This window comes from Lepidochelys olivacea (assembly GCF_965140295.1).
Source record: "Lepidochelys olivacea isolate rLepOli2 genome assembly, chromosome: 17".
Taxonomy (NCBI): Eukaryota; Metazoa; Chordata; order Testudines; family Cheloniidae; genus Lepidochelys; species Lepidochelys olivacea.
Genome location: NC_140427.1, coordinates 1498621 through 1521251, shown reverse-complemented (window position 1 = coordinate 1521251; position 22631 = coordinate 1498621). Strand labels below are relative to the sequence as shown.

Sequence of the window (22631 nt, the reverse complement as noted above, 5' to 3'; positions counted from 1 at the left end):
TTTGGGGGTCACCTGGCACTGGGTCCTGATAATGATCCTTAAACCACCGGAAGAGCCCATTCACTGTAGGGAAGATCTGTCCCCGGTACCGGAATCCCTCTGGTGTTACCGTCACATACTCTATCCTGTAAGGTCAGGAAGGGGGAGAGACGAGCACATTGCACTGCGGCACACTTTACCGACTGCTGGCAATCAATCACCAGCTCCTCCCAACACAGCGTGAGAAAGGGATGGGTGGGGCACATGGTACTGAGATGATGGGGGCATCAGAAAGGAACCCACAGACTCTGCTGGGACTACCCGCCTTCCATCAGCTTCCAGCCCAGCCCCAGTAACACTTGGCCATGACTCAGGAAATGCCAATGGCTAGCGGACTGCTGAGGATACTCAAAGGGAATCCATACTCTCCCCTGCCGAGGGGTGGGACATGGCTCATGGTGGCCACCTGGTCAAAGGCATCAGCAGCCAACCTGATGAGACTACATGTGTGAGGCACCTGCAGACCAAACCCCAAGGGTCAGGGCTGCTGCTACACACTGAACCAGAGCAGAGCCCAAGAAAAGTCAGGCCGGGGACAAGCAAAGGCCCAGGCCCTGCAATGACTGACAGCCAGCTGTACGAAACAACATACATGCACCACTGACCTCGGTTTCCCTCGAGGCTGGTATCCGAGAAGGAATTTGCCAGGTAGCTCTTTACACGCACAGATAAAGTAAGGAATAAAGGTTGGCTTCTCCTTCTTGGTCTTTATTAGAAGTTCTTCCAGTTTCTGGTTAGAGGGGAAGAGAGATAAACGCTCCATTGAGATGCCCTGTGCAGCCTGGGGGCAGCACCAGGACTCACAGGGGCGCGCTGATGGCCTCAGAACACTGCAGTGCTGGCTTCCGCCCAGCCCACCCCTCCCCATGGCAGTGTCCAGGCACAAACAGCATTCAGTGGTTTCATCTAGGGCTCATTTCACAATGCTGAGTATGGCACGTAGGGCTGGCAGCTGTAACCACTCGGTGGAAGCAACTGGGAGGTCCAGATGGACACTCTCGTGCTTACTTAGGTCAGTGCTGCAAACAAGTCTTCAAGCAATGGTGTGAGGGGAGCAGCATCCCTTTATCCCGCTTTAGGGCACTCATGTCCCATCTGAGAGCCCTTCCCCTAGAGTGGGGCAGCAGCAGAGCTGGAGAGGGAGAGATGCCTTTCTGCCCGTGTCTTTGTGACGTGCAAGCACTGTCAGGCTGTCCTCCCTTCCCTGGCGTAGACAGTGACAAAGCCCTTCAGACATTCCGGCCCAGCAAGCCAGCCCAGGCTCTCTGCTGGTTCTACCGCTCCAAGCTAGCTCCCCCAGACACAAAGCGGGGAGGTGACCAACACAAGCACTGTGCGATAGGTCAGAACACATGAACCTCTTCTATTTTACCCCGGACTTGAACTCAGTGGTTCGTGTTCACACAGAGGCCAGGAGACTGATCTGGGGCAGCCAGCTGCTCCTGCGCTTTGCTTCTTACAGCTCTGCAGCAGCCCCTCTGGGAGGCTCACCTTCCTGTCTCCACCACTGCAGTCTTGGTAGTATTTGTGACTCAGCAGGTCTCTAGCAAAAGACGCCATTGGTTGGACATAGCGAGCGACGATTTCATCCAGGTCCTCGAATTCCTTGGAACGAACACAGAAAGAGCCACTTTATTCCGAGTCTGACTCCTGAACCTCCAGAGGCAAAACTGAACCCGCTGCGCTGAGCGATGCCTGGGCCTTGGGGGCTCAGACCCTCTTAACCCCGAATGCTAGAGGGGAAGGCACCACAGGGTGACGAGACTGCCTGTCTGCAGTGGAGAGCAGGGCAAGGGCCCTGGCTCCCTGGAGAGGCCCACTCCCTTAGACACGTGCTCTGTAGGATTAATGTGCACAGTGCAAGTGGTGGGCAGCTCAGTGCCTTTCAGTCTCAGGGATAAACAGTGACCCCAATTCTATTTGACAAGCTCGGAGGGGAAGCACTTTGTTCCTTAGACTAAAGGAGCAAATGGAGCACAGCAAACTGTCTTGCAGTGGTTGGACTAGATCAGGGTTTCTCAGCTGATGGGTTGAAACCGACCCAGGGATGGGGGCATGAAAGGCAATGGGGAGTCATGAGGCATTGGAAACAATCTAAAGCAAGGAAAAATCTCATTCCTGACTCCTCAAGGTCAAGTATTCTCGGTCAGCCTCCTGAAACACACAACAGATTAGTTGCACAGGCATTGCACTGTTCTCATGGATCCATTTTCCCCTCACAACTTTAGAAAATAAATGTAATGGGGCTGCATTGTTTTGTTTTTTACACTTCAGATAAGGAGTCACAGCGACCTGAAAAGGTTGAGAATCACTGAACTGGATTAGCTAATGGGCTCTTCTAACACTGATCTCTAGGATTCTTTTACACAGAGCCACCAGTTACTCTAAAATCTGAATAGAGAGGCTGGCTGCCGAGCATTCGCTCAGGAACTGGAAGGGAGGGAAACTGGAAGCTGCTCCCAGACAGTCCGGAAGCACCTGTGAGAAGAGTAAACCCTCAGGATCCGGCTCCCAGCCTCACAGGCTGTCCATGGCCGGTTCCATGTTTCTCACCCAGCTTTGTGAAGCTAGGAAAGGTTTTGGTTTGATGGCCAACTTGTACTAACGTCTTCTGCAAGCCAGGAGTGGTAGCACCCCAGCTTCTGCTTCCACCTCTGGCTTCGAAACGCCAAACCATTCAATCCTTCAGCAGTTCCTCTGGGGTGACTGTGCCCACCCTCCATGCTGAGTCAGCTTTCACCTCCCATTAACTGGGCTGGGATTCACTCCACCAGGTTCACGTCCCCAGTCATGCTTCCACCGACTCTTACCTCTGTGTTAATCCAAAGGGTGGAGCCCAAACTGAAGGCGTTCTCCTTGCCCTCCTCTCGGACATCCACATGCTGGTAAATCCCATCGTTCACCTTCCAGGTGACAGTCAGGTGGTTCTCCCCCTTGCTGCTTGGCCGGATGATCACGTCCCCTTGGTCCATGGTCTCCATCATCTTCTCGGCTTGCTTGAAGCTGATATTATGGAATGACGGGTGAGCGATCACCCTCTTGATGTATGCTGTAGACAAGTGGGCGGTTAGCATTCCCATAGTAGCAGTTTCATTGCAAGAAACATCCAGTCCCATTTCTTTTCCCTGGAGCAGACTGCGAATATCCATGCCCCAGGTTCTCAGGGCCCTAGAGAAGGGATACTCACTTGTGCGCTGCTGTTTCCTCTTGTAGTCTTCTTCCTGCTTGTGATCTGCTGCCTCAGCATCAAAGTCATAGTAAGTGTCTTTGGGCAGCTTCCATTCATTGTTCTTATCCATCAGGTCTGACGTCCTGCAGGTCAGGTCTGCACTGAACTTCTCAATGTCTATCTTCATGATCCTACAGTGAACAGTCATTCCTACCTGCAGAGAGGCAGACTGGATTAGTCAGCAGGTGCAACTCACATGCTGCACCCGTCACTCGGAGAGTGACCTATCACAGCCGCACCAGGTGTGGTAGGCTTACCTCGAGTATTTAAAGGGACACATCAACCTGAAAATAATGATTAGATATCCCTCTGAAAGCTGTTTATCTACCACTGTTACAATGACCCTACAGAAGACTAGACCTGGAAGGGATTAGAGGAGAATCTGACTCTTCTCCAGTGTTTTCTCTTTGGCATTTCACAGCCCTTTGCATAGTCAGCTTCCTTGTTCTGTTGCTGGTGTCCCCTAGTGCCTCGGAGCTGAAAGGGGAAGTGAACAGAGAGCAAGCAGCAGTCAGGTGTGCACACACAACAGGATGGGGTGGTGGGCAGAGCACGTTTTCAAGCCTGTCCAAAAGACCCTTCTAAATGAACAGGGGAGCAGAAAAACCCTTAACATTTTAAAGATCCAGGTCATAGTGTTTAAAGGGGCTCTAGGAGAATCTGGTATGTAGTCCATTTAAATGTGTTTAAGTTGACAGTGTCCTCTTAAAAGGGATTGCTAGGAGACCTCAGATCTCAGCAGGATAGTCCTTCATCTAAACGCTAATTCCCTCAGTAAGGATCCCAAAGGAGAGCACAGAGATGAACCCTTCTCTTTTAATTACGTGGACATCTGCATTCTATACCCATGTAATTCTACTAATAGGGCCCAGGTCCCCGTTCTGACGGAGACCAAGTAACTCAGACAAGCCACAGAAACTGATTCAACTAGGAAAAATAACCCTGAGAGAGGGATTCAGCTAGGAGAAACTACCCTGAGTGAGGGGAAAATGACCCTCCTGGAATCTAGCAGCCGCTCCTTGAGCTATTTTGAAAGCTGGAAACAAAGGTCAGCTCCTCATTAGAATGCCTTCCAGCCTCCCAGGGTCTGGACTTCATACAGACTGTAATAAATCCTGCACAGTGTAATATGCTAACTGATTCACACAGTTCCCACCAGCAGCTAAGGGAGACTTGCAGTCTGGGAGAAGGAAGCAAACAAGAACCTAGATTCACTATTGATTTAGAGCCCACAAGAGAAAGAGCAGTTGCAGGGATATCAGGGGGGCAGAGAGATGAGCAGGATTCTGAGCCTCTGGTACCAGCTCTTTAGAGACACCCATCAGGAGCTGGAAGAGGAGATGCACTCTGTTCTCCTACCTTCACCCTTTCTTCTGGCCGCTTAACCACCTTGTCGCTGAGAAACTTGGTTGGTATAAAGCCAGTGACCCCATTGTCCAGCCGTGTCTTCACCCCAATAGCCTGGCCAGGGCAGGAGCCACTGTCAAAGTGATTCCAAACCTTAAGGAAGTAAAGGAATAAGACACTCAGCATGGAAACCAATTTCTGAAGGCAGCACAAGTACAATACAGTTAGACACAAGAGACACAGTCAAGCAGGGGCCTGGGTGTGCCAGGGCAAGTTGGGGGTAAGTTCTGTAACACACTGGCCATAGCAGCAAACTGGAGAACCTGCAGCAGCTTCGGAGAAATTAAAAGACAGAGGTTTGACTGACTGAAACCGATCCATGCAGCATTCCTATGCCAGCAACGCTCGGCTCATAGCAGGCGGGTTTGCTTTGCAACAAGGCAGGCTAGAACGCTTAGGCTCTGTCTACACTTACCGCAGCGTGCAGAGTAAGGCACAACACATGTAGACACACGCCGCAGTCAAAGGGAGGCTGTGTCCGCACCTGGGACTGCAGCCTGTAGCTGCACAACAGTGAAATGCTCCAGCAGTGGGGAGGCAGCAGGACGCTGTGCTGCTAAAAGCTGCAGTGTAGATGAGGGAGGCCCTGCTTGGGTGTGTGGAAAGGGCGCGTAGGTTCCGTACCCTTGGGATTCAGGCACGGAGGATGCTCTTCTGCATGCCTCACGGTCTATGCTGCTGTTCATGCCTGTACCAGCTGGGCCTGCCATGTCTGCACCCTACACGCCGCTGCAAGCGTTGAGGTCCCTTTGAATTCGGAAGCACAACTCCGCAGCAAGGGGTGGGTTCCACTTTAGTCCCATGGGAACTGCTGATTACCCAGCGTCCTGGCTATCAAGGCTGGAATATGCCACTCTTAAGGCAGGACCCAAAAATGCCACCCCATCTAAGAGCAGGGAGTCTGTGCTGGTTCTTAAATTGAGACAATGGGGGTGAAATCAGCTTATTTTCTCCACCCCATAGGCGGCTTCTCTGCATAAAACAGAAAAGTCCAGACTCTGAACAAACCCATTCTGAACATCTGTAGGGAAAAGCTGACCGACTGGCTATAGCTGAAGATCCCATCCCATGTCACACCTAGTCAAATATACTGGGCAACCCTCACACAGCAACTAAGTGGTGCTAGCAGACCTAGAAAGAGGCAATTCCAGAAGCAGAAGTAAGTATTCCTATTAGGTTTACAGCCAAAGGCTCCAGTAGGGATTGGGGGCCCACTGTGCTAGGCGCTGTCTGAACACGAGAGGCACAATCCCTGCCCTGAAGCGGTCTCCTCTCTCAGAAGGCCCCTCCAGTACTGCATGCCCTACAGGATGCTCCGGGGGCAGCATCACATCTGAGCAGCCTGCCGGGAGACGGCACCTGCGGGAGCAGCCCGATCACTTTACCTCACTGAGCTCCGGGAAGTTATCCTGCTGACAGAAGGGACATTGCCAGAGGCCTGTCTCATCATTCCGTATGGCCTGATCGTAGCTTTCGCCTTGGGGCCTCCTATGGGCTATCCCAGTCACGTTGCAGGTGATCATTTTACCTGGGGAGAGGAAACAGGAGTATATCGGGCACATGCAAGGGTTGGATGGTGCCCTGAATGGGATGCCACGCAGACCTCTTGGAGGCTACTTGGAGTACTTAGTACTCCCGTACCTACGGGTGGGCCTTCCATAAAAGGCTGTCAAGTGCAACACGGACAGTGTGGTTCTGCAGCACACCAAGTAGCCGTAGACCTTGCACCGACCCAATCAGCATTCACATAGCTGCCACTCTCACAGACCTCCACTCCTGGTGCAGCTTGCGACAGCATTTCCGTACCTGAGAGAGCCCTCCAAGTAGATGGGGACGTACCTATGTAGAAGGTCTCTGGTGTTTCTTTGGTCAGCATATTGAAGACCTCCTCCGTGTTAGGAGAACGGTACGGGGTTCTCAGATCCTTGTATCTGCAGCTCAGCTCAGCTCGGATGTCGTACAGCGTGATGTGTTTGTCACCGTAACCCTGTTTGTGCAATGGCATGGTTTAATGTTTGCGTCCCATGTAGGATAGAGGTCATGCTAGAACAGCCCTGTGCCATCAAACCCCAAGAGTTCAGGGCTGAAAGGCAGCTCCACCCCCTCTCCCTTCCCCTGCACAGACCTGTCTCTCCAGCTCTTCAGCAAAGGCATCAAGATCCAGGTCTTTCAGACGCTCTGGGTTTTCCAGGATCTCCTCTAGAGCGCCAGCTGGATTGGCATCCTCTGCTGATTCATCATACTCTAGGGCATCCACTGCCATTTTTCTTGCCCATTCGTAGGTTTCAGGGTGGACCCTGGACCCATCTAGGACCTCGATGTAGGAATCCGTGCTAAACGAATTCAAACACATGCATCAAACTGGAAACTCTGCAGGAGGCCAGCGATGCCTTCACAAGCCAGAGGATGCAAAATGACTAAAGAGAACATGCTGCTGCTGAGTTGCTGCTGTTCACTTTCACAGTTCACCGCAAAATTTAGCTGCTTTAAATGAACAAGAATTCTCTTAAATGAACGTGAAATAGAGAAGGGCAGAGTGCAGCCTGCGGCCACCCACATCATCTGGGCATAGCCTGGTTGCTACTGTGCACTTTGGCCAGTCTGATTGAAAGCGAGTATTGCACGTCAGAGCTTGTGCCCTGTAGCAGGAAGCTGTGGCTATAATTTGCTATCTCATACTAGTCAGGTGTGGCTAGTTGACAATGCAACCCTCTGCACCGAACTGTTTCAGAGGTACCAAAACTTTGTCTCAACCCAAGAGACCCCGCATTCACATTCCTGGGGTCTGTGTCCTGTCAAGGCCAGAACTCCCAGGGAGGGGAGCAAGGCTGAAGAGTTCACCTGGCTGTCCTGTTTGTTCCCAGACTCTTCCAAGCCCAGGGGAGATAAAGAAAGAAGCAGCCCAGTGAGCACAGCATGTTCCCGGCCCAGAGGCCATCCAGAGATTAGAATCAGGTTCAAATTGCCCTCACGCTTTCTATTTAACACTAGCTTTGGTTAACAACATTATTTTTAAGCTCTGTACATTTCTCCACACAAACTCCCACAATCGTCCTTCCAGTTTAAGAGCCAGTTACAGTCTTGTGCTGTGCTACTGCCCCAGGTTTGGGACTGTTAAAAAAAAGCATTAAAAATAAATCAAGGCGCGAGACCAGCACTAAACGAAAGGGTCTGTGGGCAAGTGTGGTGAAAGGTACAAAGACACTAACTAGGGAAGAACTGATTCTCGCTTTGGTTTCTCTTCACCACAAAGGACCCTCCCAATCACGGCAGAGAATTCGTGCTGTACTGCTCACACGAAAGTTTAGGTTGAGTTGGCCTAGAGAGAGTCAGATTAATAACCAGCAATAAACCCACTTGGCTGGACATGAAAGGCTGCTGCACAGAAGTGCCTAGGAATACGGTCCCGGCAGAATGGAATCCCTTTCAGCCAGTCATTCAAGTACTAAACCCATGCAGCACCACCTAATACCAACCTGTCACCCAGCGATGCTGTGTCAATTTTGATGAAACCAGCACAATTAATGAAGACCTTGGGTCCCATGTGACACATGGTGACTAGCTGAGTCCGGTTCTCCAGCCTTGTGTTGTTTTGTTTCAGGATCTAAGGGAGGAGATTTTAGCATTAGCTTTGCAACTCAGCACATGGAGGGTACAGATATCCCAGCCCCGATGGAAGACAGGCAAGGAAAAAGAGGCCTCAGACTGAATAGTGAGGGGTCCAAAGAGAGTATCTGGTACAGCCACCCTGCTCCTGTCGCATTAGTCCTTGCTTTGCTATACAGGAAGCATTTCAAAGCCACACGAAGGGAAGATCTAAAATCAGCACCACACAGCAGGCAGGACTGCCACCCCTCTCAGGACGAGGAGAAGTACTTGGCCTTTCACTTTGTGCTTCCGAAAGCAGCCGAGTGTCCTGATAGCACAGCACACTCATACCTGTTGGACACTACCGTCATCTCAGGAATTTTCTGGGATTGATGGATCTGCTGAGAATTTCTAGGAACACCTGGGAGAGTGGCCCATATGCAGCTCCAAGTTCACTAGCAGTAAGATAACCACTCTCTGGGCCCCATGGGGACAGTGCTGTCAGACACACCACGAGCACAGGCCCGGACACTGTGCCTCCCAGCGCTGCAGCTGATGCAGACTGCCACAGAGTAGCTTTAAGGTAACGTCAGCTGTGGGGTGGCTGAGACAGCTCCATTCTTACCTTGAGCAGGTGAGTCCCTTTGCGTGGCCCCAGGCCACAAACATACTGTAGCAGGGCCTGGCTGTAAGGGTGAGCAATTGCCCGATTTACGTCCACTCCCACCTCATTCACACGGTTTATGAACTCGCAGTAGAGGGCATTCAGCAGCTCCTCCTTCACCACATGTTCCTGCCAAGGGAGAAGGGGGTCACTCATGGGGCAGGTCTACACAATGCTGTTCAAAAGCAAATCTGGGCTGACTCTGGCCCTCACAGGTGTAACCCCTCCCTTAGGCTCAACACAAGTGGAGATTTATCTTGGAGACCAAGACTAGTCTAAGGCCGCAAGGCAGATGAGCACTGCTCTCTAGAGAAAGGGAGCAGGGAGGAGTCGCGCTAGTTGGACGCATCCTAGAACAGGTGGACACCATGTTGTCTCAGCTTAGGGCCTGTTCCTGCTGTTGAAGATTCCCAGGCTTGTTTCTTTCTGACTGAGAACCCTGTAAGGAACAGTTACCTGCAGAGGGTGAAGCTTCAGACACAGGATATCCTCATCAGAGCTGCAGACCTGAGCAAACTCGATCAGGGGGTCCTGAATGCGGCGAGCCAGGGAGACAGCTTGGCGCAGCACAGGGGGGTAATCCCGGAACTCATTCTGCAGAGGATCAGAGAAGCAGAGCAAGGCTCCCATGGCTGCTAGCATTAATGACAAGTGACACCAACTCAAAAAAGCACCTTTCAGCGCTCAGGGCAGGTTGGGGGATGGGTCCAAAGGCTCCCAGGGCTTTTCTACAATTAGAGCGAAGACTCCAGGAGAAAGGAGGAGAGGATAGTTCTAGCTCCATTTTGTTCAGTTCCTCCCCATATTAGCTAGGTTGCAGCAACTCCCTTCTGCTAAAGTGGGCAAAGCTCTGTCCAGACCTTCCCGGTACCCACCACTGAGTCTCCTGGTGCATGTGTCTTCAATCAGCCCCAGCAGGATCCCTTCACAAGCTCCTCCAACCCCAAACCCTGACGCACCTCAGCCAAGGCTTGATCATCATGCAGCAGCAGAGACCTCCAGCCTGCCTGAGGTGGTGGGATTTCAGTGAGATGGGTTATCCTCCCAGTGGCCAGGGAAAGGCAGGCCACTTGGGAGGAGCACAGGAGGACAGATGCACTGGTGCTTTACCTCTGACTTCCTGCTGTTCATGTAGAGAATGGCCAGCTCATTGTCCACTAGCTCCACCCCAATGGAAGACAGCTGCTGCCCCTGATCCAGTTCATGCACAATCCGCTTGACGTCCTCCATCAACATCTGGGCATCCCTGGGGAGACATGGCCAAGGGGGATGGGGAGGAAGACAAGAAAGCTGGACACTCAAATCACACTGATCTCCAAGGCAGCTCCTGTGGTGGGCATGTCACACCCCCAGCTCCCAGCCCCTCTGAACTGAGCATCGGCTGTAGGTGCTAACAGCAAGAGGCTCCGTCAGTCAAAAGCACCAAATCGGAAGCCAGCCAGTGAATTGAGTGATGCACAGCAGGTCTCTTGGGGCATCTTGAGCCCAGTTTGGGGCTTAGTCCTTTCTTACTGATGAAAGGCGCTGGACTGGGAGCCCTGGAAGCCTTTGCTATACAACCACCAAACATGGACACTTGGGCAGTGCGAGCTCCCCCCTTCTGCCTGGTCTGAAGGAGAAGGTCTCTTCACTCTGCTGCAGGGGCCAGCTGACCACTAGCAATGGGACTGAAGCCACCCACTACCACAGGGCCCATGCGAGAGAGGTGTGGCCGACCCTGCTCTAGGGCAGCAGGGCTCTCCCAGGCTGGCTCAGCTGTGCAACGCTGGAGACAGCTGGGTTCTGGGACAAGCATTTTCACTTGGGGAGGGGGATAGAAGCAAGTGACAGATACCGCCTCCGTGGGGCTAGGCGTACCATCAGCACTGCAGAGTGGAGAGCCAACCCCTCACTCGGTAGGATCTGCTGTAGGAGCAGCAGCAGAGTCCCGCCCCGCGGCGGGCGCAACATGGACAGGTGGCAAGGGATGGGGAGGAGGAAGAAAAACAAATGGCTGGGGAGGGACGGCGGGGCGGGAAGCGGACGCCAGAGATCACTCATACCTGTTCTCTCCTGCAATTGTCACCACATGAGGCTTCTTGTTCAGAAGGAATTTTTTCAGAGTTTCGATATCCTGGGCCTGGAGCACAGAAAAGAAAGCAAGAGGCTCCATGGAAACAGGCCAGTTACTAGAGCTTCCCACATGCTGAGCACCTGCCCCAGGCTGCGGAGCTCCCATTTCACAGGGCAAATCCTCAAACCTACCTATGGCACTGACCTGCCACCAAGGTCCGCCAGACAAAACCCAGAGCGGGGCAAAGCACTGGCTCACGGCCCTTCCCATACAGCCCTGGGAAGGGACAAGCTGGCTCAACTGGGGAGAGGTTAGAGGTGACCTGCTCACAGAGTTACAGGGAGACTGAGCCAGAAATAGAAGCCGGGAGCCCTTCCCGATTTCCACTGAGTCATGCTGCCTATTGCTAGCTGGCGGGGCAGAGGCCCTGAAATGGCAGCTCGAATACCACAACGTACACAGGAGCAGTGACACCAGTTCCAAAAGGGGCAGAAGGACCAATTCAGACCATCTGTAACTAATGGACAGCAAGGCCTGTTTCTGGCCTTTCCAGAAGTCAGACAGGCCTTTTCCAAAGGCTCCCAGTGCAGCGAGCAGGGTTCCTCAGCAATCCCACCTGCAAACTTGGGACTGTCCCTGCCCCCATGAACTGCTTGCCTTACAGCCCACACTGATCTGATCTGCAGCAGAGATCGCTTTCCAAAAACGACCCTCTCACCCAGCCAGAACATGCCCCCTCCTCTCCACTCACTGATCCTAGGGCTTATTCCAGAACTCTTCCATTCACAAGCACATAGCTTTGCTCCCAATTCTGATCCATTGGCAGGATGCAGCCAGATACGTCTCAGACTCAGCTCTGACCGACATGCTAGGGATTGCTTCCTGCTGACTGCACTCCACGTGCACTGTCCCACTTCAGTAATAAGCTTGTGAATACAGCCCCTGCCCCAGCTCACCTTCTTGTCCCGCTCCTCCTCCCGCCAGGCGTTCCGTCTTTTGGTGAAGTGTGGCAGCCGGAGGAAGTCTGTAACCTCGCCTTCGCCATTAACCAGGGCACAGAACACGGGGTGGTCTCTGCAAAACAAACAGGGTCCCCCTGAAGCGATGGGAACAGGCTAGTATGGCAGGTAAACTCAGGAGCCACCCTGTCCCTCATACCTGGCAGAGGAGAATGCAATGCCCAGCACCCGAATTCCCTTCCCCTGATTTTCATCCATGAAATCATCGTCTTCCTCCACCTGCTGGTCTGGACGGTAGGGAGACACCTTTAGCCAGTTGTACAGCTTCCGGCTGCAAGCCTGAAGGACAGGAAGAGGGAGGGGTGTGAGGGAGAAAGCCAATCTCCTCTCCCTTCACATCCCATCAGGCATACGGGCCTCCATTGGGCAAGGTGCAGACGGCACCCTGCACTGAGCATGATGCTAGGGTGAGGCACAGATGCTGGTGAGGCACAGATGCTAGAGATGCTTCTTCTTCCAGCCAGGACAGCCAGTTACTCGGTGTTCCTCTGGGGCCAGAGCTCCCAGCTAGGATCTGTACAACCTCACAGGCCAGCAGCTCCCAGCACGCTAAGCAAAAGATCTTGTTCCCGGGGAATCTGACTCTCGAGCCAAGGAATTACCTTGCTCACTGCTGTGGCAGTCAGGATCCCTAAGCACCAAGAGATTCCTGTTTCTTCAGCACAGAACCGGGCATCCTCCAGGGACCTACTGTCCATTGTGCTCTAGGTACTGAAGGACTAGCGCCCTGATTTGCAAGGTCTGATGGGTAGAATATCCTAGTACAGGTGACCCCGGAATGGGCCAGTTAGAGTTGTATCTAATGTTTTTCTTTCCTTTCTACCCAGGGAATGGAATGAGACTGACTCACGGATGTTCCCGTGGGTCCATCCCCAACCTCCTCCTGCCTTTTCACTATCCTCATGTACCCCCGTCAAAGGACTCTCCCCCGGACTGCCTCCTACACTTGTAACCTCTGAGTGTGACTCCAGCCCGGTCCAGAATGCAGGTGACGAGTCAGCATGGGCCCCAAGCACCTCTCACCTTAATGACGTATTCTTTGGCCTCAACCAGCAGCTTGTTCTTCAGCTCTTTAGCCATCTGCACGTAGAGGAACTGGTTGAGGGAACGTTCGATGGCCATTGTGCGCTGACGATTCCACTCCTGCACCTGGTGGCTGAACTCGTCCCGGTAATAAAACTGCTTGATTTCCTCAAAATACGTCTGGTCACTACCATACCTGTGAGGGGGAGAGACGGAGGGGATGTCACGCCAGCTCCTGCTGAGCTGCCTGGGCCTCTGGAAATGGGGTGCCCAACAGCCTTCCACACAGGAGACGTCTGGATCCCCAAAGCAGATGTGGAAGTGCTGCAGGTCCCCATAGGCCATGCCCAGCTTCAGCTGCAGCAGAGCCTATTCTTCCCTGCTGTTGAGGGCTAGGCTCCAGGAAAGGGTGGATGTTAGGCTGTCACCCCCTGGCTGAGCTGCTCTGGTCATGCTGGGGTCTCTTCACTTATGGCCGCCTCCTGCCCATACTCCTAGTTCAACTATGGCTGGCAGAAGCCTGTGCTGCAGTGACGTGGTGGCTCCTCAGGGCCGGGGAGCTCCCTGTCGGTCAGCCTGAGGGAGGAGCTAGCTCTCCCAATGTTCCCTTAGCCAGCTTGCCAGACAAAGGGGCCCTGGTTTTACTCATCCAAGGGCTGTGCTAGCAACTTGCCTGGAAACCCAAAGCCCCCACCAAGTCTGCATAATGAGGGGCAGCCTGCAGAGACCAGCAGGGCCCAGAGGTAGGAGCAGACTGGTGGCTGGAACACCTGGAGTGCTGCACTGGGGAGTTCCCATACTCATGGGCCAGCTCTCTGAGGGAGTGGAGGATGGCTCCACAGGCTGCACTTAAGGGGTGTCTGTTGAGATAAGCCTCGTCTTTCACCTCGCTCCGTTTCTTGTCCCGATACCAGGATCCATATGTACGGCCCTGCCTCATTCCACAGCATTATCTCAGCTGCTCCTGTGCCAGCAAACCTGGCTGCCATGGAGAGGGGACAGGGTTCCACTGCACGATGGAGCACCAAGGGGATGTGAGCTGGGGCCAAGGAAGCTGGCAGGACAAGAGTGGCAGTGGGGGGCCGTCAAAGGGACTCCGAGGCTAAGGGGACGCAGGGGGGAGAATGCTTGGCCAGAGCTGGCCTCACCCCTCAACGCCTTTCATGTCAATACTGATGTCGATGCTCAGCAGCCCCTCCTCCTCAGCCAGGCAGATTTTCAGAAACTGGTCATCTCGCAGCTCCTTCACAGGCTTGTTCTTCAGGTACTTGCAGGAATACGCATAGTGGGCTTCATCAACATCCTGCGCCCCCGGAGAGAGGAGACGAGACACCGCTGAGTCAGCGCCCTAGGGCCTTGGGTAATGAGGGCATGGCACAAGCCCAACCCCCCCCACACACACACACACTAGGAGCCAGCCTGGCCATGTCGACACTAAGTGGACTATACTGGTGGTGGTGGCATAACCCAATAGCATAGGTGCAGCCTACACCGATGGGAGGGGGTTCCCCAGCTATGCAGGAACACAGCCCCCGCCGCAGGCGATGGTAGGTAGGTTGATGGAACCATTCTTCCATCCACCTAACCGTGTCTACACTTGGGGTAAGCTGACATAATGACGTCATTCGGGTGGGGATCTGTCAAACCTCGGAGGGACTTGACCTAACGTTGACCTAACATTAAAGCATAGACCGGGCCTTAAGGTCAAAAGCGGGTTTCTGAGATCCCGATTTCAATGCCTGCCAACTTGCACTGCCCTTCCCCAGAGTCTGAACAGGACTTCACAGACCGCCCCTAGCCCTCCCAGAGAATAAATGATGGTGTCAGTGTCTTGGCAGCAAGAGCTCAAGGCCATGAAATGGTGGGAGTTAAAGCTGAGTTGCAGCATGCTGACGAACTCCTGGGGTAAACCCCACACTGGCCTCTCACACCCCCAAAGTGTTCATGCCCCATCAATGACCAGGTAGGAGCAGGAGCAGACCCTAACTACACACCCCCAGAGAGGTCTCAGAGCTGCCATGGTGGCCTTCATCCAGCCTTCCCCAAGCCAGGCTTCAGCACACAGCAGATGCTAAACCCTAAGCACTGCCCCAAGAATGGAACCAGGGCTGGACTCAGCACTTCCCTTTCGAGGCAGAAGGAGCACGCCCATTATTGAACCATGCAAGAGTGACCGTAACTCCTTGCCTCTAGGTACCCACGCTGGGTGACCCAACCCCAGCCGACGCCCATGGGAGCAGTGCTCCACTCCCTTACCTTTTTACCCTTCTTGGTCGGTGCAATGTTGAGTTTGGCTCTCTCTTGGAAAGTCTGTCTCAAGACCTGCCTGACAAGTGGCTCTCGGGCTATCTGCAAGGCCACCATGTAGCGGGCTCCTTCCAGCACAGCCTCAGGGGTCGGGAATTGACTGAAAAGAGCAACAAAGCCAAGACACAGGATGTGAGAGTGCCTGATGGCATCTCTCCCCACACATCCCAGAAGGCCCATCCATGGTGGCACCTGCACACTGACCTACACACGTAATCCTTGGCCAGCTCCAGCGGCTCTGCTGGGAACTGCTCTGTCTCATGACGCTGGTAACTGTCCCGAAGATTCTCTCCAAACTGCTCAGGCGTCAGACCAAACTTCTTAGCCAGGCCGTCTAGAGCAGAGAATGCACAAGTACACAAGGAAGTGCATCTTTGCAAATGCTGATCAAAACCACCCACCCACATCCAGTAGACAGGGCCCTGGCTCCTCTGAGTGAGGGCAGCTGCTACAGTATGCCATAGTGTGTTGAACACCTGCCTCCACTCTGCAGCCAATGAGTTCATTTTATCATTGAACTGTGGTGTTGTCGTGGGGAACTCATGCTATGTCCTATGGAATCACTGTGTGATGACAGACAGAAGTAGGATAGGCTTATAGGTGTATAAGACTGACAGGTATTTAGGAGTGATGAGTATGTATTAGGTATATAAGTAAAGCATGGCTGTAAAGCAAGGCCTACAGGCTAAGGCCTGTAAGATTTCAGCTTAGCCACCATAGGCCTCAGGCGAAAGGAGACTTGACATGAGTGACTGACCTAAGACTGACCCTATGCCAATAAGCCCACAAGATTACTGTGAAGGATGTGCCAATAGGGGATGTTATGGAAAATATGTCCCTATGTACCCATCCAGACCACAAGACACCTGATTGGAACATAATGGAAAATTCTGTTCTGACTGTAGATTACCCTGGAAACAGGTTGATGTAAGTGTTAAGATGCTAAAAGATAAAGGGGAACTAAGAACAGGCTGTGAAAAGCAGGGCACCCCCAAAGTTTTGGGGTATGGAAGTACAAATAAGGAAAAGGGGGGTTGGAACCTCCTACACAAGCAGAAGGCGTGGTCAGAACAAGATAAAAGAGGTTCCCTGGTTGGGCTAAAGTGGGAAGCCCCTGAAGGGAGACCCGCGCAGGAATCACCCCTCTATCGATGCTCACCAGTTGAGAGATCCACTAGGCTGCACAGTACATTTGGCATGTGAGTACAAATACGGCCTTGGCTATTGCTTGGGCTCTCTCAGCTTGTGTGGATGAGTATGTGCATGTGACTTACAATACATAAAACATTTTTTTAACTTGTAACTGTGTGGTCATTGTATTCGTTCTTCATATGCTCCGAAGAGTCGCCCAGGCCAAGAGAAACCTGAAGGGTAACCTTGACCCTACTGAGCCGAAAAATGTAGCACCGCAGGAGCCACGCTCACTCCTAGGGATGCTAGAGTTTAACCAGAACTACCAAGTGAATTTTAAATAGAGGCTACGACTCCCAGACCTGATGATGCACTAATGCTGAACACTCCATGCCTGTAGCCAGCTCATCACGACTCACCAGGCAGGAGCCCTTACCCAGTCCGGCGGTTTGACAGATGGTGTACATATCCCTGCGGGATGCCTGCTTCAGCTCGGGCCCCTTCTGCTCCTCATCTTCTGCATCCTCTCCTTCCCCTGCAGAGGAACAGTGTATTCAGCATGGTGTTTATAGGGACACACTTGTTAGACACCTGCAGTGCTGGCTGACTCAGCAAGAGTCCTGTGTACTCTGCTGCAAGCTGGAACTGCCCCTGTCCCAGGGTCCCTGGATTCTGGGACACTCCAAACTGGAGAATCTGCTGCAGCTTCAGATCGCTGACCAATGGACAGGTGCACTGAACAGTCAATACTGTACCAGTAAGCTATGGAACCTGACAGTAAGTTCAATTGTTCTCTGCTTCTACCATTTTAATTTTCAGTGTGCTGCAGAACTTTGTAGTGAAAACCCATAATTGCCTTATAAAAGGCAGTTCCTACATTCCTACAGTGTCAGGAGAAGCTGGCGGTCTTGGCAGCTAGTTGAGGGGCATGTGGAGTTTCTGGCACCTGAGAAGACGTAGGATGTCACCTGGGATCATATTGGCTACGAATGGATTGGACTGATGGAGGGGCAGCTGAACAATGGCTGGTTTACAGAATTCGACAATGTGGCTGACCCAAAGCTACCCGCATCTTTAAATACTGGAGGTGGGGCCAGCTGGAATACAACTCCCAGTATTCAATGCTCTCGTTTGATCTGCCACGATCCTGAAACCAATAGCTGCCACAGGCTGCACATGCAGACTGAAGATGAGGGTAGCTGCAACTTGCTCCAGTCTAGGTTAATGAGTTGCAGAGCTCAGTCTCCTGGACAGTTGCAAGGGCAGGGATCCCCACAAAGACTTGTGACAGATCAAGAGCTCATTTCAGATGGAAGGGAGCAAAGGGGTAGGGCTCGATGAATTATGTGCACACACGCCTGTGCAGGCATGTGCTTGGCTGAAGGAGAAGCAAGCATGCTGCCTCTAAATGTCACACAATCATTTTAAAGCAGCAGCTCCAGCTGCCCCATGGTCACAAGAGCAAAAAGCCGAACTCATTTGGGACAAACCTTCGGCCTCTTCACCATCCTCCCGCATTCGTTTATGCTTCTTTCGGCTGGCTTTGGCAGCATTCTGCATCTTCGGGATGTCTCGCCCGTAGTACAGCAAGAAATGGTTATACACATCCTTCAGCTCATCCATGGACTGCACGTCCTTCAGCCTACAGTGTGCAAAGGCAGCATGTCATTCCCGTGAGGCCCTGAGCTGGGACCCGTGCACAAGGAACCAGCTCTGTGGTGGATTAGTCTGGCAGAGGAAGAACTCCGGTTATTGCCCTCTGAATGCTTACAGGCAAGGAAGCTTCAGTCTGTTTCCCATCTCTCTGGCTTCACAGGGCAGCTCAGACAGAGAGACTGCAAAAGACAGGCATTGTGCTGCTATGTGACCATTTCATACTGAAAAGGTGCTTGGTGCTGGGATGCGATGGCTATAAAGTAAAGCAAGGGACACCCTTGCACCAGAGTTCTTGCTGGCCTTTTCAGGAATTAGAAAGTGCTTACTTCTGCTGTTTGGGAGACTCCAGCAACATCATCCCTATAGTTTGCAGTGCTTGATGCCTCCCAAACCGCACATAAAAGCTGCCCTGAACTCACTTGTAGTTTCAGTGGGTCGTGTTCACCCCAGAGATAGCTGCATTTCAGGGTGGGGGGGAAGCGATCCTGTTTTGGACAGCACGCATATCAGTCTGTAAGCCACTTGGGGATGAAAGATGCTGTATAAGAACACAAAAGGTTATGGGACCATACCTCTCCATGTCAGTGGTATCAAGCGCCCTTATCCCATCAGCCAAAGGTTTGTCCGGATCAGCAGAGATTTGCTCGTACTGATAGGCCTGCATCTTCTCAAACAGACGGGTCAGGTTCTGCTTGCGGATTTTTAGCTGGGTCCACTGTAACACGGTAGCAGAAATAAGTGTGTGCTAACCCTTCTCTGGTTGGAACCCGCGGTTTGTGGCCCTGCCTCACTGCTACTTCCTCCCCTCCCATCTCGCTGGCCAAGGCAGGCTCCTGGCCACTACTGCTACTAGAAAAACATCTGCCAGCAAGACAACATCTCCAATAGCTGGGCTCACATCTGGTAAGCACGGCAAGTCTCATCTCGGAGACCTGCGTCCAAAGCAGAGCAGGCTTTGGACAGAGTGCACCAGGAGGTCCTGGCTCGCTGCTGCTGGAAGAGTCACCAGACCACAGACAAGTTTAGGAGAGAGAACAGGGCAATCCCTCCCTTCCCAGGTCGGTATTCCCCATTGCCAAATGGTAGCAGAACCCCAAGAAAACGGACGGCCTGGTCTCCAGTGTCAGGAAAACAGGCTGCAGTGTACCAACGTGGGACTGGATAAACCTAGAAGACTTGGGGGTCAGAGACATGGCCTAGCTGCTGATGAACTAACAATGGGTGGGGAATGCAATGCTTCTGCTGAAGTCTCAGGCAAGCAGCATTCTAGAGCAAATCCCTTGCCCCTCACCTTTTCATCCCACTGCCAGACCCTCCAGAGGTCATTGATGTGCAGCTCCGGCTCTACATACTCCTTTCGGTAGAAGGCAATGAATGGGACCTAGGTGAGAAATGAGACCCATCAGTGCCCCCTTCAAGGACAGACCTACTACTGGCAGTCAGGAGTGCAGAGAAATGCAGTTACCCCAGATGGTGGGGAGGAAAAGCTTCCGGGACTGCAGCACACAAGGGCTGTGTGGAGCTGCCCTTTCCTGCCTTGCTATGGCAGCGTATTTAGTCCAACCCCAATGTGCGGGACTCTGACAGCCCCAGACATTGCCCTCCATCTCCACTCCCACAAAAGTAAACCAAAGGGGCTCTCAGTCTCTAGGTAGCAGTGCAGGTGACAGCCTGGGCTGAGGTGAGTGTGGATTACAGATTACAGCCCCTGGAGTTCGAGTCACTATTTACCCCTTCGTCCCACCTCTTAACTACAGAATCTTCATCCAGCCTTCCCCTGCAGATGCTCTGGCTCCTGCAAGGCCAGGTGCGCTCAAAGCAAGTCACCCGGTGCTGTCCCTGCCCGTGCTGGCCCACGTGAACGCTTTCCATTGGCCCCAGTACATTGGCAGCCGCTGCATTAATCCTTCACATTCCAAGAAAACTAGCTTAGACCCTTGCTCCCAACCCTTCTGCAGAATTGTGAGTTACCTCAAAGTGCTGATTTCTCATGAAATTCAGGGCTTCTTTAATCTTCTGTATGGTGCTGGGCCCCTTGCGGCTGAAGCTGCTACTGGCCTGGCCCCGGTCCAAGTAATCAGAACTTTCCTGAAAGAGGGAATATCATGTCTAGCGCTTCCCACAGCCCCTTCCCCAGGACGCTGGGCAGGCCGGCCTGGTCAATGGGGAGACAGGCCCAGCCAAAGGGAACATGATGTCCCCAATTAACAGATACTGGTTTGAGAGCCCAAAGCATCATTCTAGCCCTGAAAAAAGAAAAGGAGGACTTGTGGCACCTTAGAGACTAACACATTTATTTGAGCATAAGCTTTCGTGAGCTACAGCTCAAGTGCAGTTCGGATGAAGCATCTGATGGAGGTGACTGAGAGCTGATGATTAATAATACTCACTATACCCACAGCACTGCTTCAAGAGCTTTATGAATGACAATGCCTCAGGGCCCCCTGAGCAAGGCATCACCACCTTCAATTCACAGAGGGAAACTGAGCCAGCTGCAAAAGTGACCTGCCCAACGCCAGAGAGAATCAGTGGCAGAGCAAAAACAATTCCGGTGTCCTATCCCCCATCCTCTTCCAGTTTCACCACTAGATAGGTAAGGAACCCAGACATCAAGGGTCCCAGTAAATTAGGTACCACCTCACTCCAAGAAGAGTCCAGGAAGTTTCCCCAAGCAAAGCATGCTGGAGAGTTAGAACAGTAGTCACCTCAGACCTGGGGTCCAAGGAGAAGCCTGTTACCTGCAGCGAGATGGTAGGTGTGGCAAAGGCATTCCTGTAGATCCAGTCAGCTTCTTCCTCCAATTCATCATCTTCAGCACTCTTCACAGGGATGGAGCGCAGCTGTGTGGGAAGGCAGGGTGAAGAGAGGGCCACGTATCACCTGTGGCTTGCATTACACATTGGTTCTGAGGGGCCCACAACCATTCCTTTCATTCCACACATGCCTGGAAGGTCTCAAAAATGCCTGCACCCAAGGGGCTCTCTTGACAGCAGCTTTTCAAAGCATGCATCTTTGGACTCCGGGACCTACCTGTGCCCAGCTTCATGCTAGGTCACTACCAGCTCGCTCTTCTGGGAATCACTGGCAGAAAATTCTGCAAGTGGTGCACAAGTGCCACTGCCAGTCAAACCAGAGGCTCCTAAACCACTTGTGCCATGGCCTCTTCTATTCCAACCACTCTGTAGCCCGTGGGTCTAGCCCTGTTCAAAGTCACCGGCCACGTTAGCGTTATCCCTGCAGTAGCCGCACAGATGACAAAGCGCCAGTGACCGTGCCATCAGATTCTTGTCTCTCTCAGCTCCTCTGAGCATTTAATCTCCCCCACCTCGTCTATCCCCAGGCTTGGTCCACCTGTAATATGACCGTGTGGCAGGGCACGACAAGTCTGGCTAGGCCCCATGACTCTTCCCCCAAGAAGAAGAACGTGGCACTCCCACATGCAGGGCCCACTGATTTGAAGAAAAACAACCAATTCAAATTCAATATTTAAAAGAAAAAGGTCCCTAGCGGCTTCACGCGTTTCATTCCCAGGAGGGTGGGTACAAATGTCTGCCAAAGGTTCAGGGATGCAAACACCCAGGGGGTGGGGGAGGGCAGAGAACTTTGAATGTTCCAAGGGGGTCAGGGCTTTGGGCAATGGGATGAAATTAAAAGAGGGAAAATTGAGTCTGGCTCTCAGGAAAATTCCCCAGTGTGAGATATGTCAGGCTATGGAACACTCACTGCAGGACGTAGCGAAAGCGCCAATTTCATGGCTAGGGTCATTGAAGAGGAGGTTATATTAAGCACTAGAAAATGTCTTGTGAGAAATGTCCTGCATTAGATAGGCTGGGGTACAGACAAGTCTGGAAAGTCCTAGCTCTCTCTCTCTCTCCCCCCTTTTTAATCTCCATTCTCATGAGGAAGAGCCGTAATGGATGGGATCCAGCACCAGGGACATCTGGGCGTAGCTGGCTGGCAGCTGGGGAACTGTACTTCACACCACATGGGCAACACAGGCATCCAGTGGCCAAGGAAAAACCCACTGCAGCTCCCATCCTGCCTTTTCAGCACCAGCACACAGGGATAAGGGAACAAGGATCCGATCCCACAGTCAGGCCACACCCCCAAAGAGCTGCACTATAGGCCATCAGCTCTCCCTGGCGGCCAGGAGGCCCTCTCAGCAGCATGGAACCCTCACCTGGAACCTCTCTGGCATGTCGGTCACGCGGATCTCATTGTCCTGGTCTGTCAGGTGACTGTTTTCCAGCTCACTGGGCTCGTACATCTCAAAGATGCTACGTCGACTGATGCGCTTCTTGGCAGTCTTTTTGGGTCGGACACGGATCTCCCCTTCAGCCTCCTCATCCTCGTACTCATATTCCTCCTCCAGCTCCTCATCATACTCATTGTACTTCTCAAATTCATCATAGTCAAAGTCCACTCCGAAGATTTCCTGAGCCTCTTGCAAAGCACTGGGGGCGAGACAAAACTTCATTAACCCCCAAGTTACCTGAAAACCCTTCTCGCTGGGTG

The 22631-nt window shown here is 52.6% G+C and overlaps 1 protein-coding gene across 2 annotated transcripts in view; it reads right to left on the bottom strand.

Moving 5' to 3' along the window:
- The window catches only part of SUPT6H (SPT6 homolog, histone chaperone and transcription elongation factor), a 40007-nt gene that overhangs the window by 5329 nt on the left and 12047 nt on the right, over nt 1–22631 (bottom strand). For both annotated transcript variants that reach the window (XM_084650654.1, XM_084650655.1), the window contains exons 7-33: nt 22297–22570; nt 20855–20956; nt 20088–20204; nt 19408–19497; nt 18689–18831; nt 17951–18102; nt 16897–16995; nt 15534–15663; nt 15279–15429; nt 14171–14325; nt 13023–13218; nt 12139–12278; nt 11937–12054; nt 10970–11046; nt 10038–10173; nt 9384–9521; nt 8889–9056; nt 8152–8279; nt 6801–7008; nt 6515–6662; nt 6061–6203; nt 4628–4768; nt 3227–3422; nt 2850–3088; nt 1531–1644; nt 645–769; nt 13–125 (exon numbers count right to left, since the gene is read on the bottom strand). In XM_084650654.1, the coding sequence (XP_084506780.1) occupies nt 13–125; nt 645–769; nt 1531–1644; nt 2850–3088; nt 3227–3422; nt 4628–4768; nt 6061–6203; nt 6515–6662; nt 6801–7008; nt 8152–8279; nt 8889–9056; nt 9384–9521; nt 10038–10173; nt 10970–11046; nt 11937–12054; nt 12139–12278; nt 13023–13218; nt 14171–14325; nt 15279–15429; nt 15534–15663; nt 16897–16995; nt 17951–18102; nt 18689–18831; nt 19408–19497; nt 20088–20204; nt 20855–20956; nt 22297–22570 (3941 nt within the window). The remainder of the gene's footprint in view (nt 1–12; nt 126–644; nt 770–1530; nt 1645–2849; nt 3089–3226; nt 3423–4627; nt 4769–6060; nt 6204–6514; nt 6663–6800; nt 7009–8151; nt 8280–8888; nt 9057–9383; nt 9522–10037; nt 10174–10969; nt 11047–11936; nt 12055–12138; nt 12279–13022; nt 13219–14170; nt 14326–15278; nt 15430–15533; nt 15664–16896; nt 16996–17950; nt 18103–18688; nt 18832–19407; nt 19498–20087; nt 20205–20854; nt 20957–22296; nt 22571–22631) is intronic.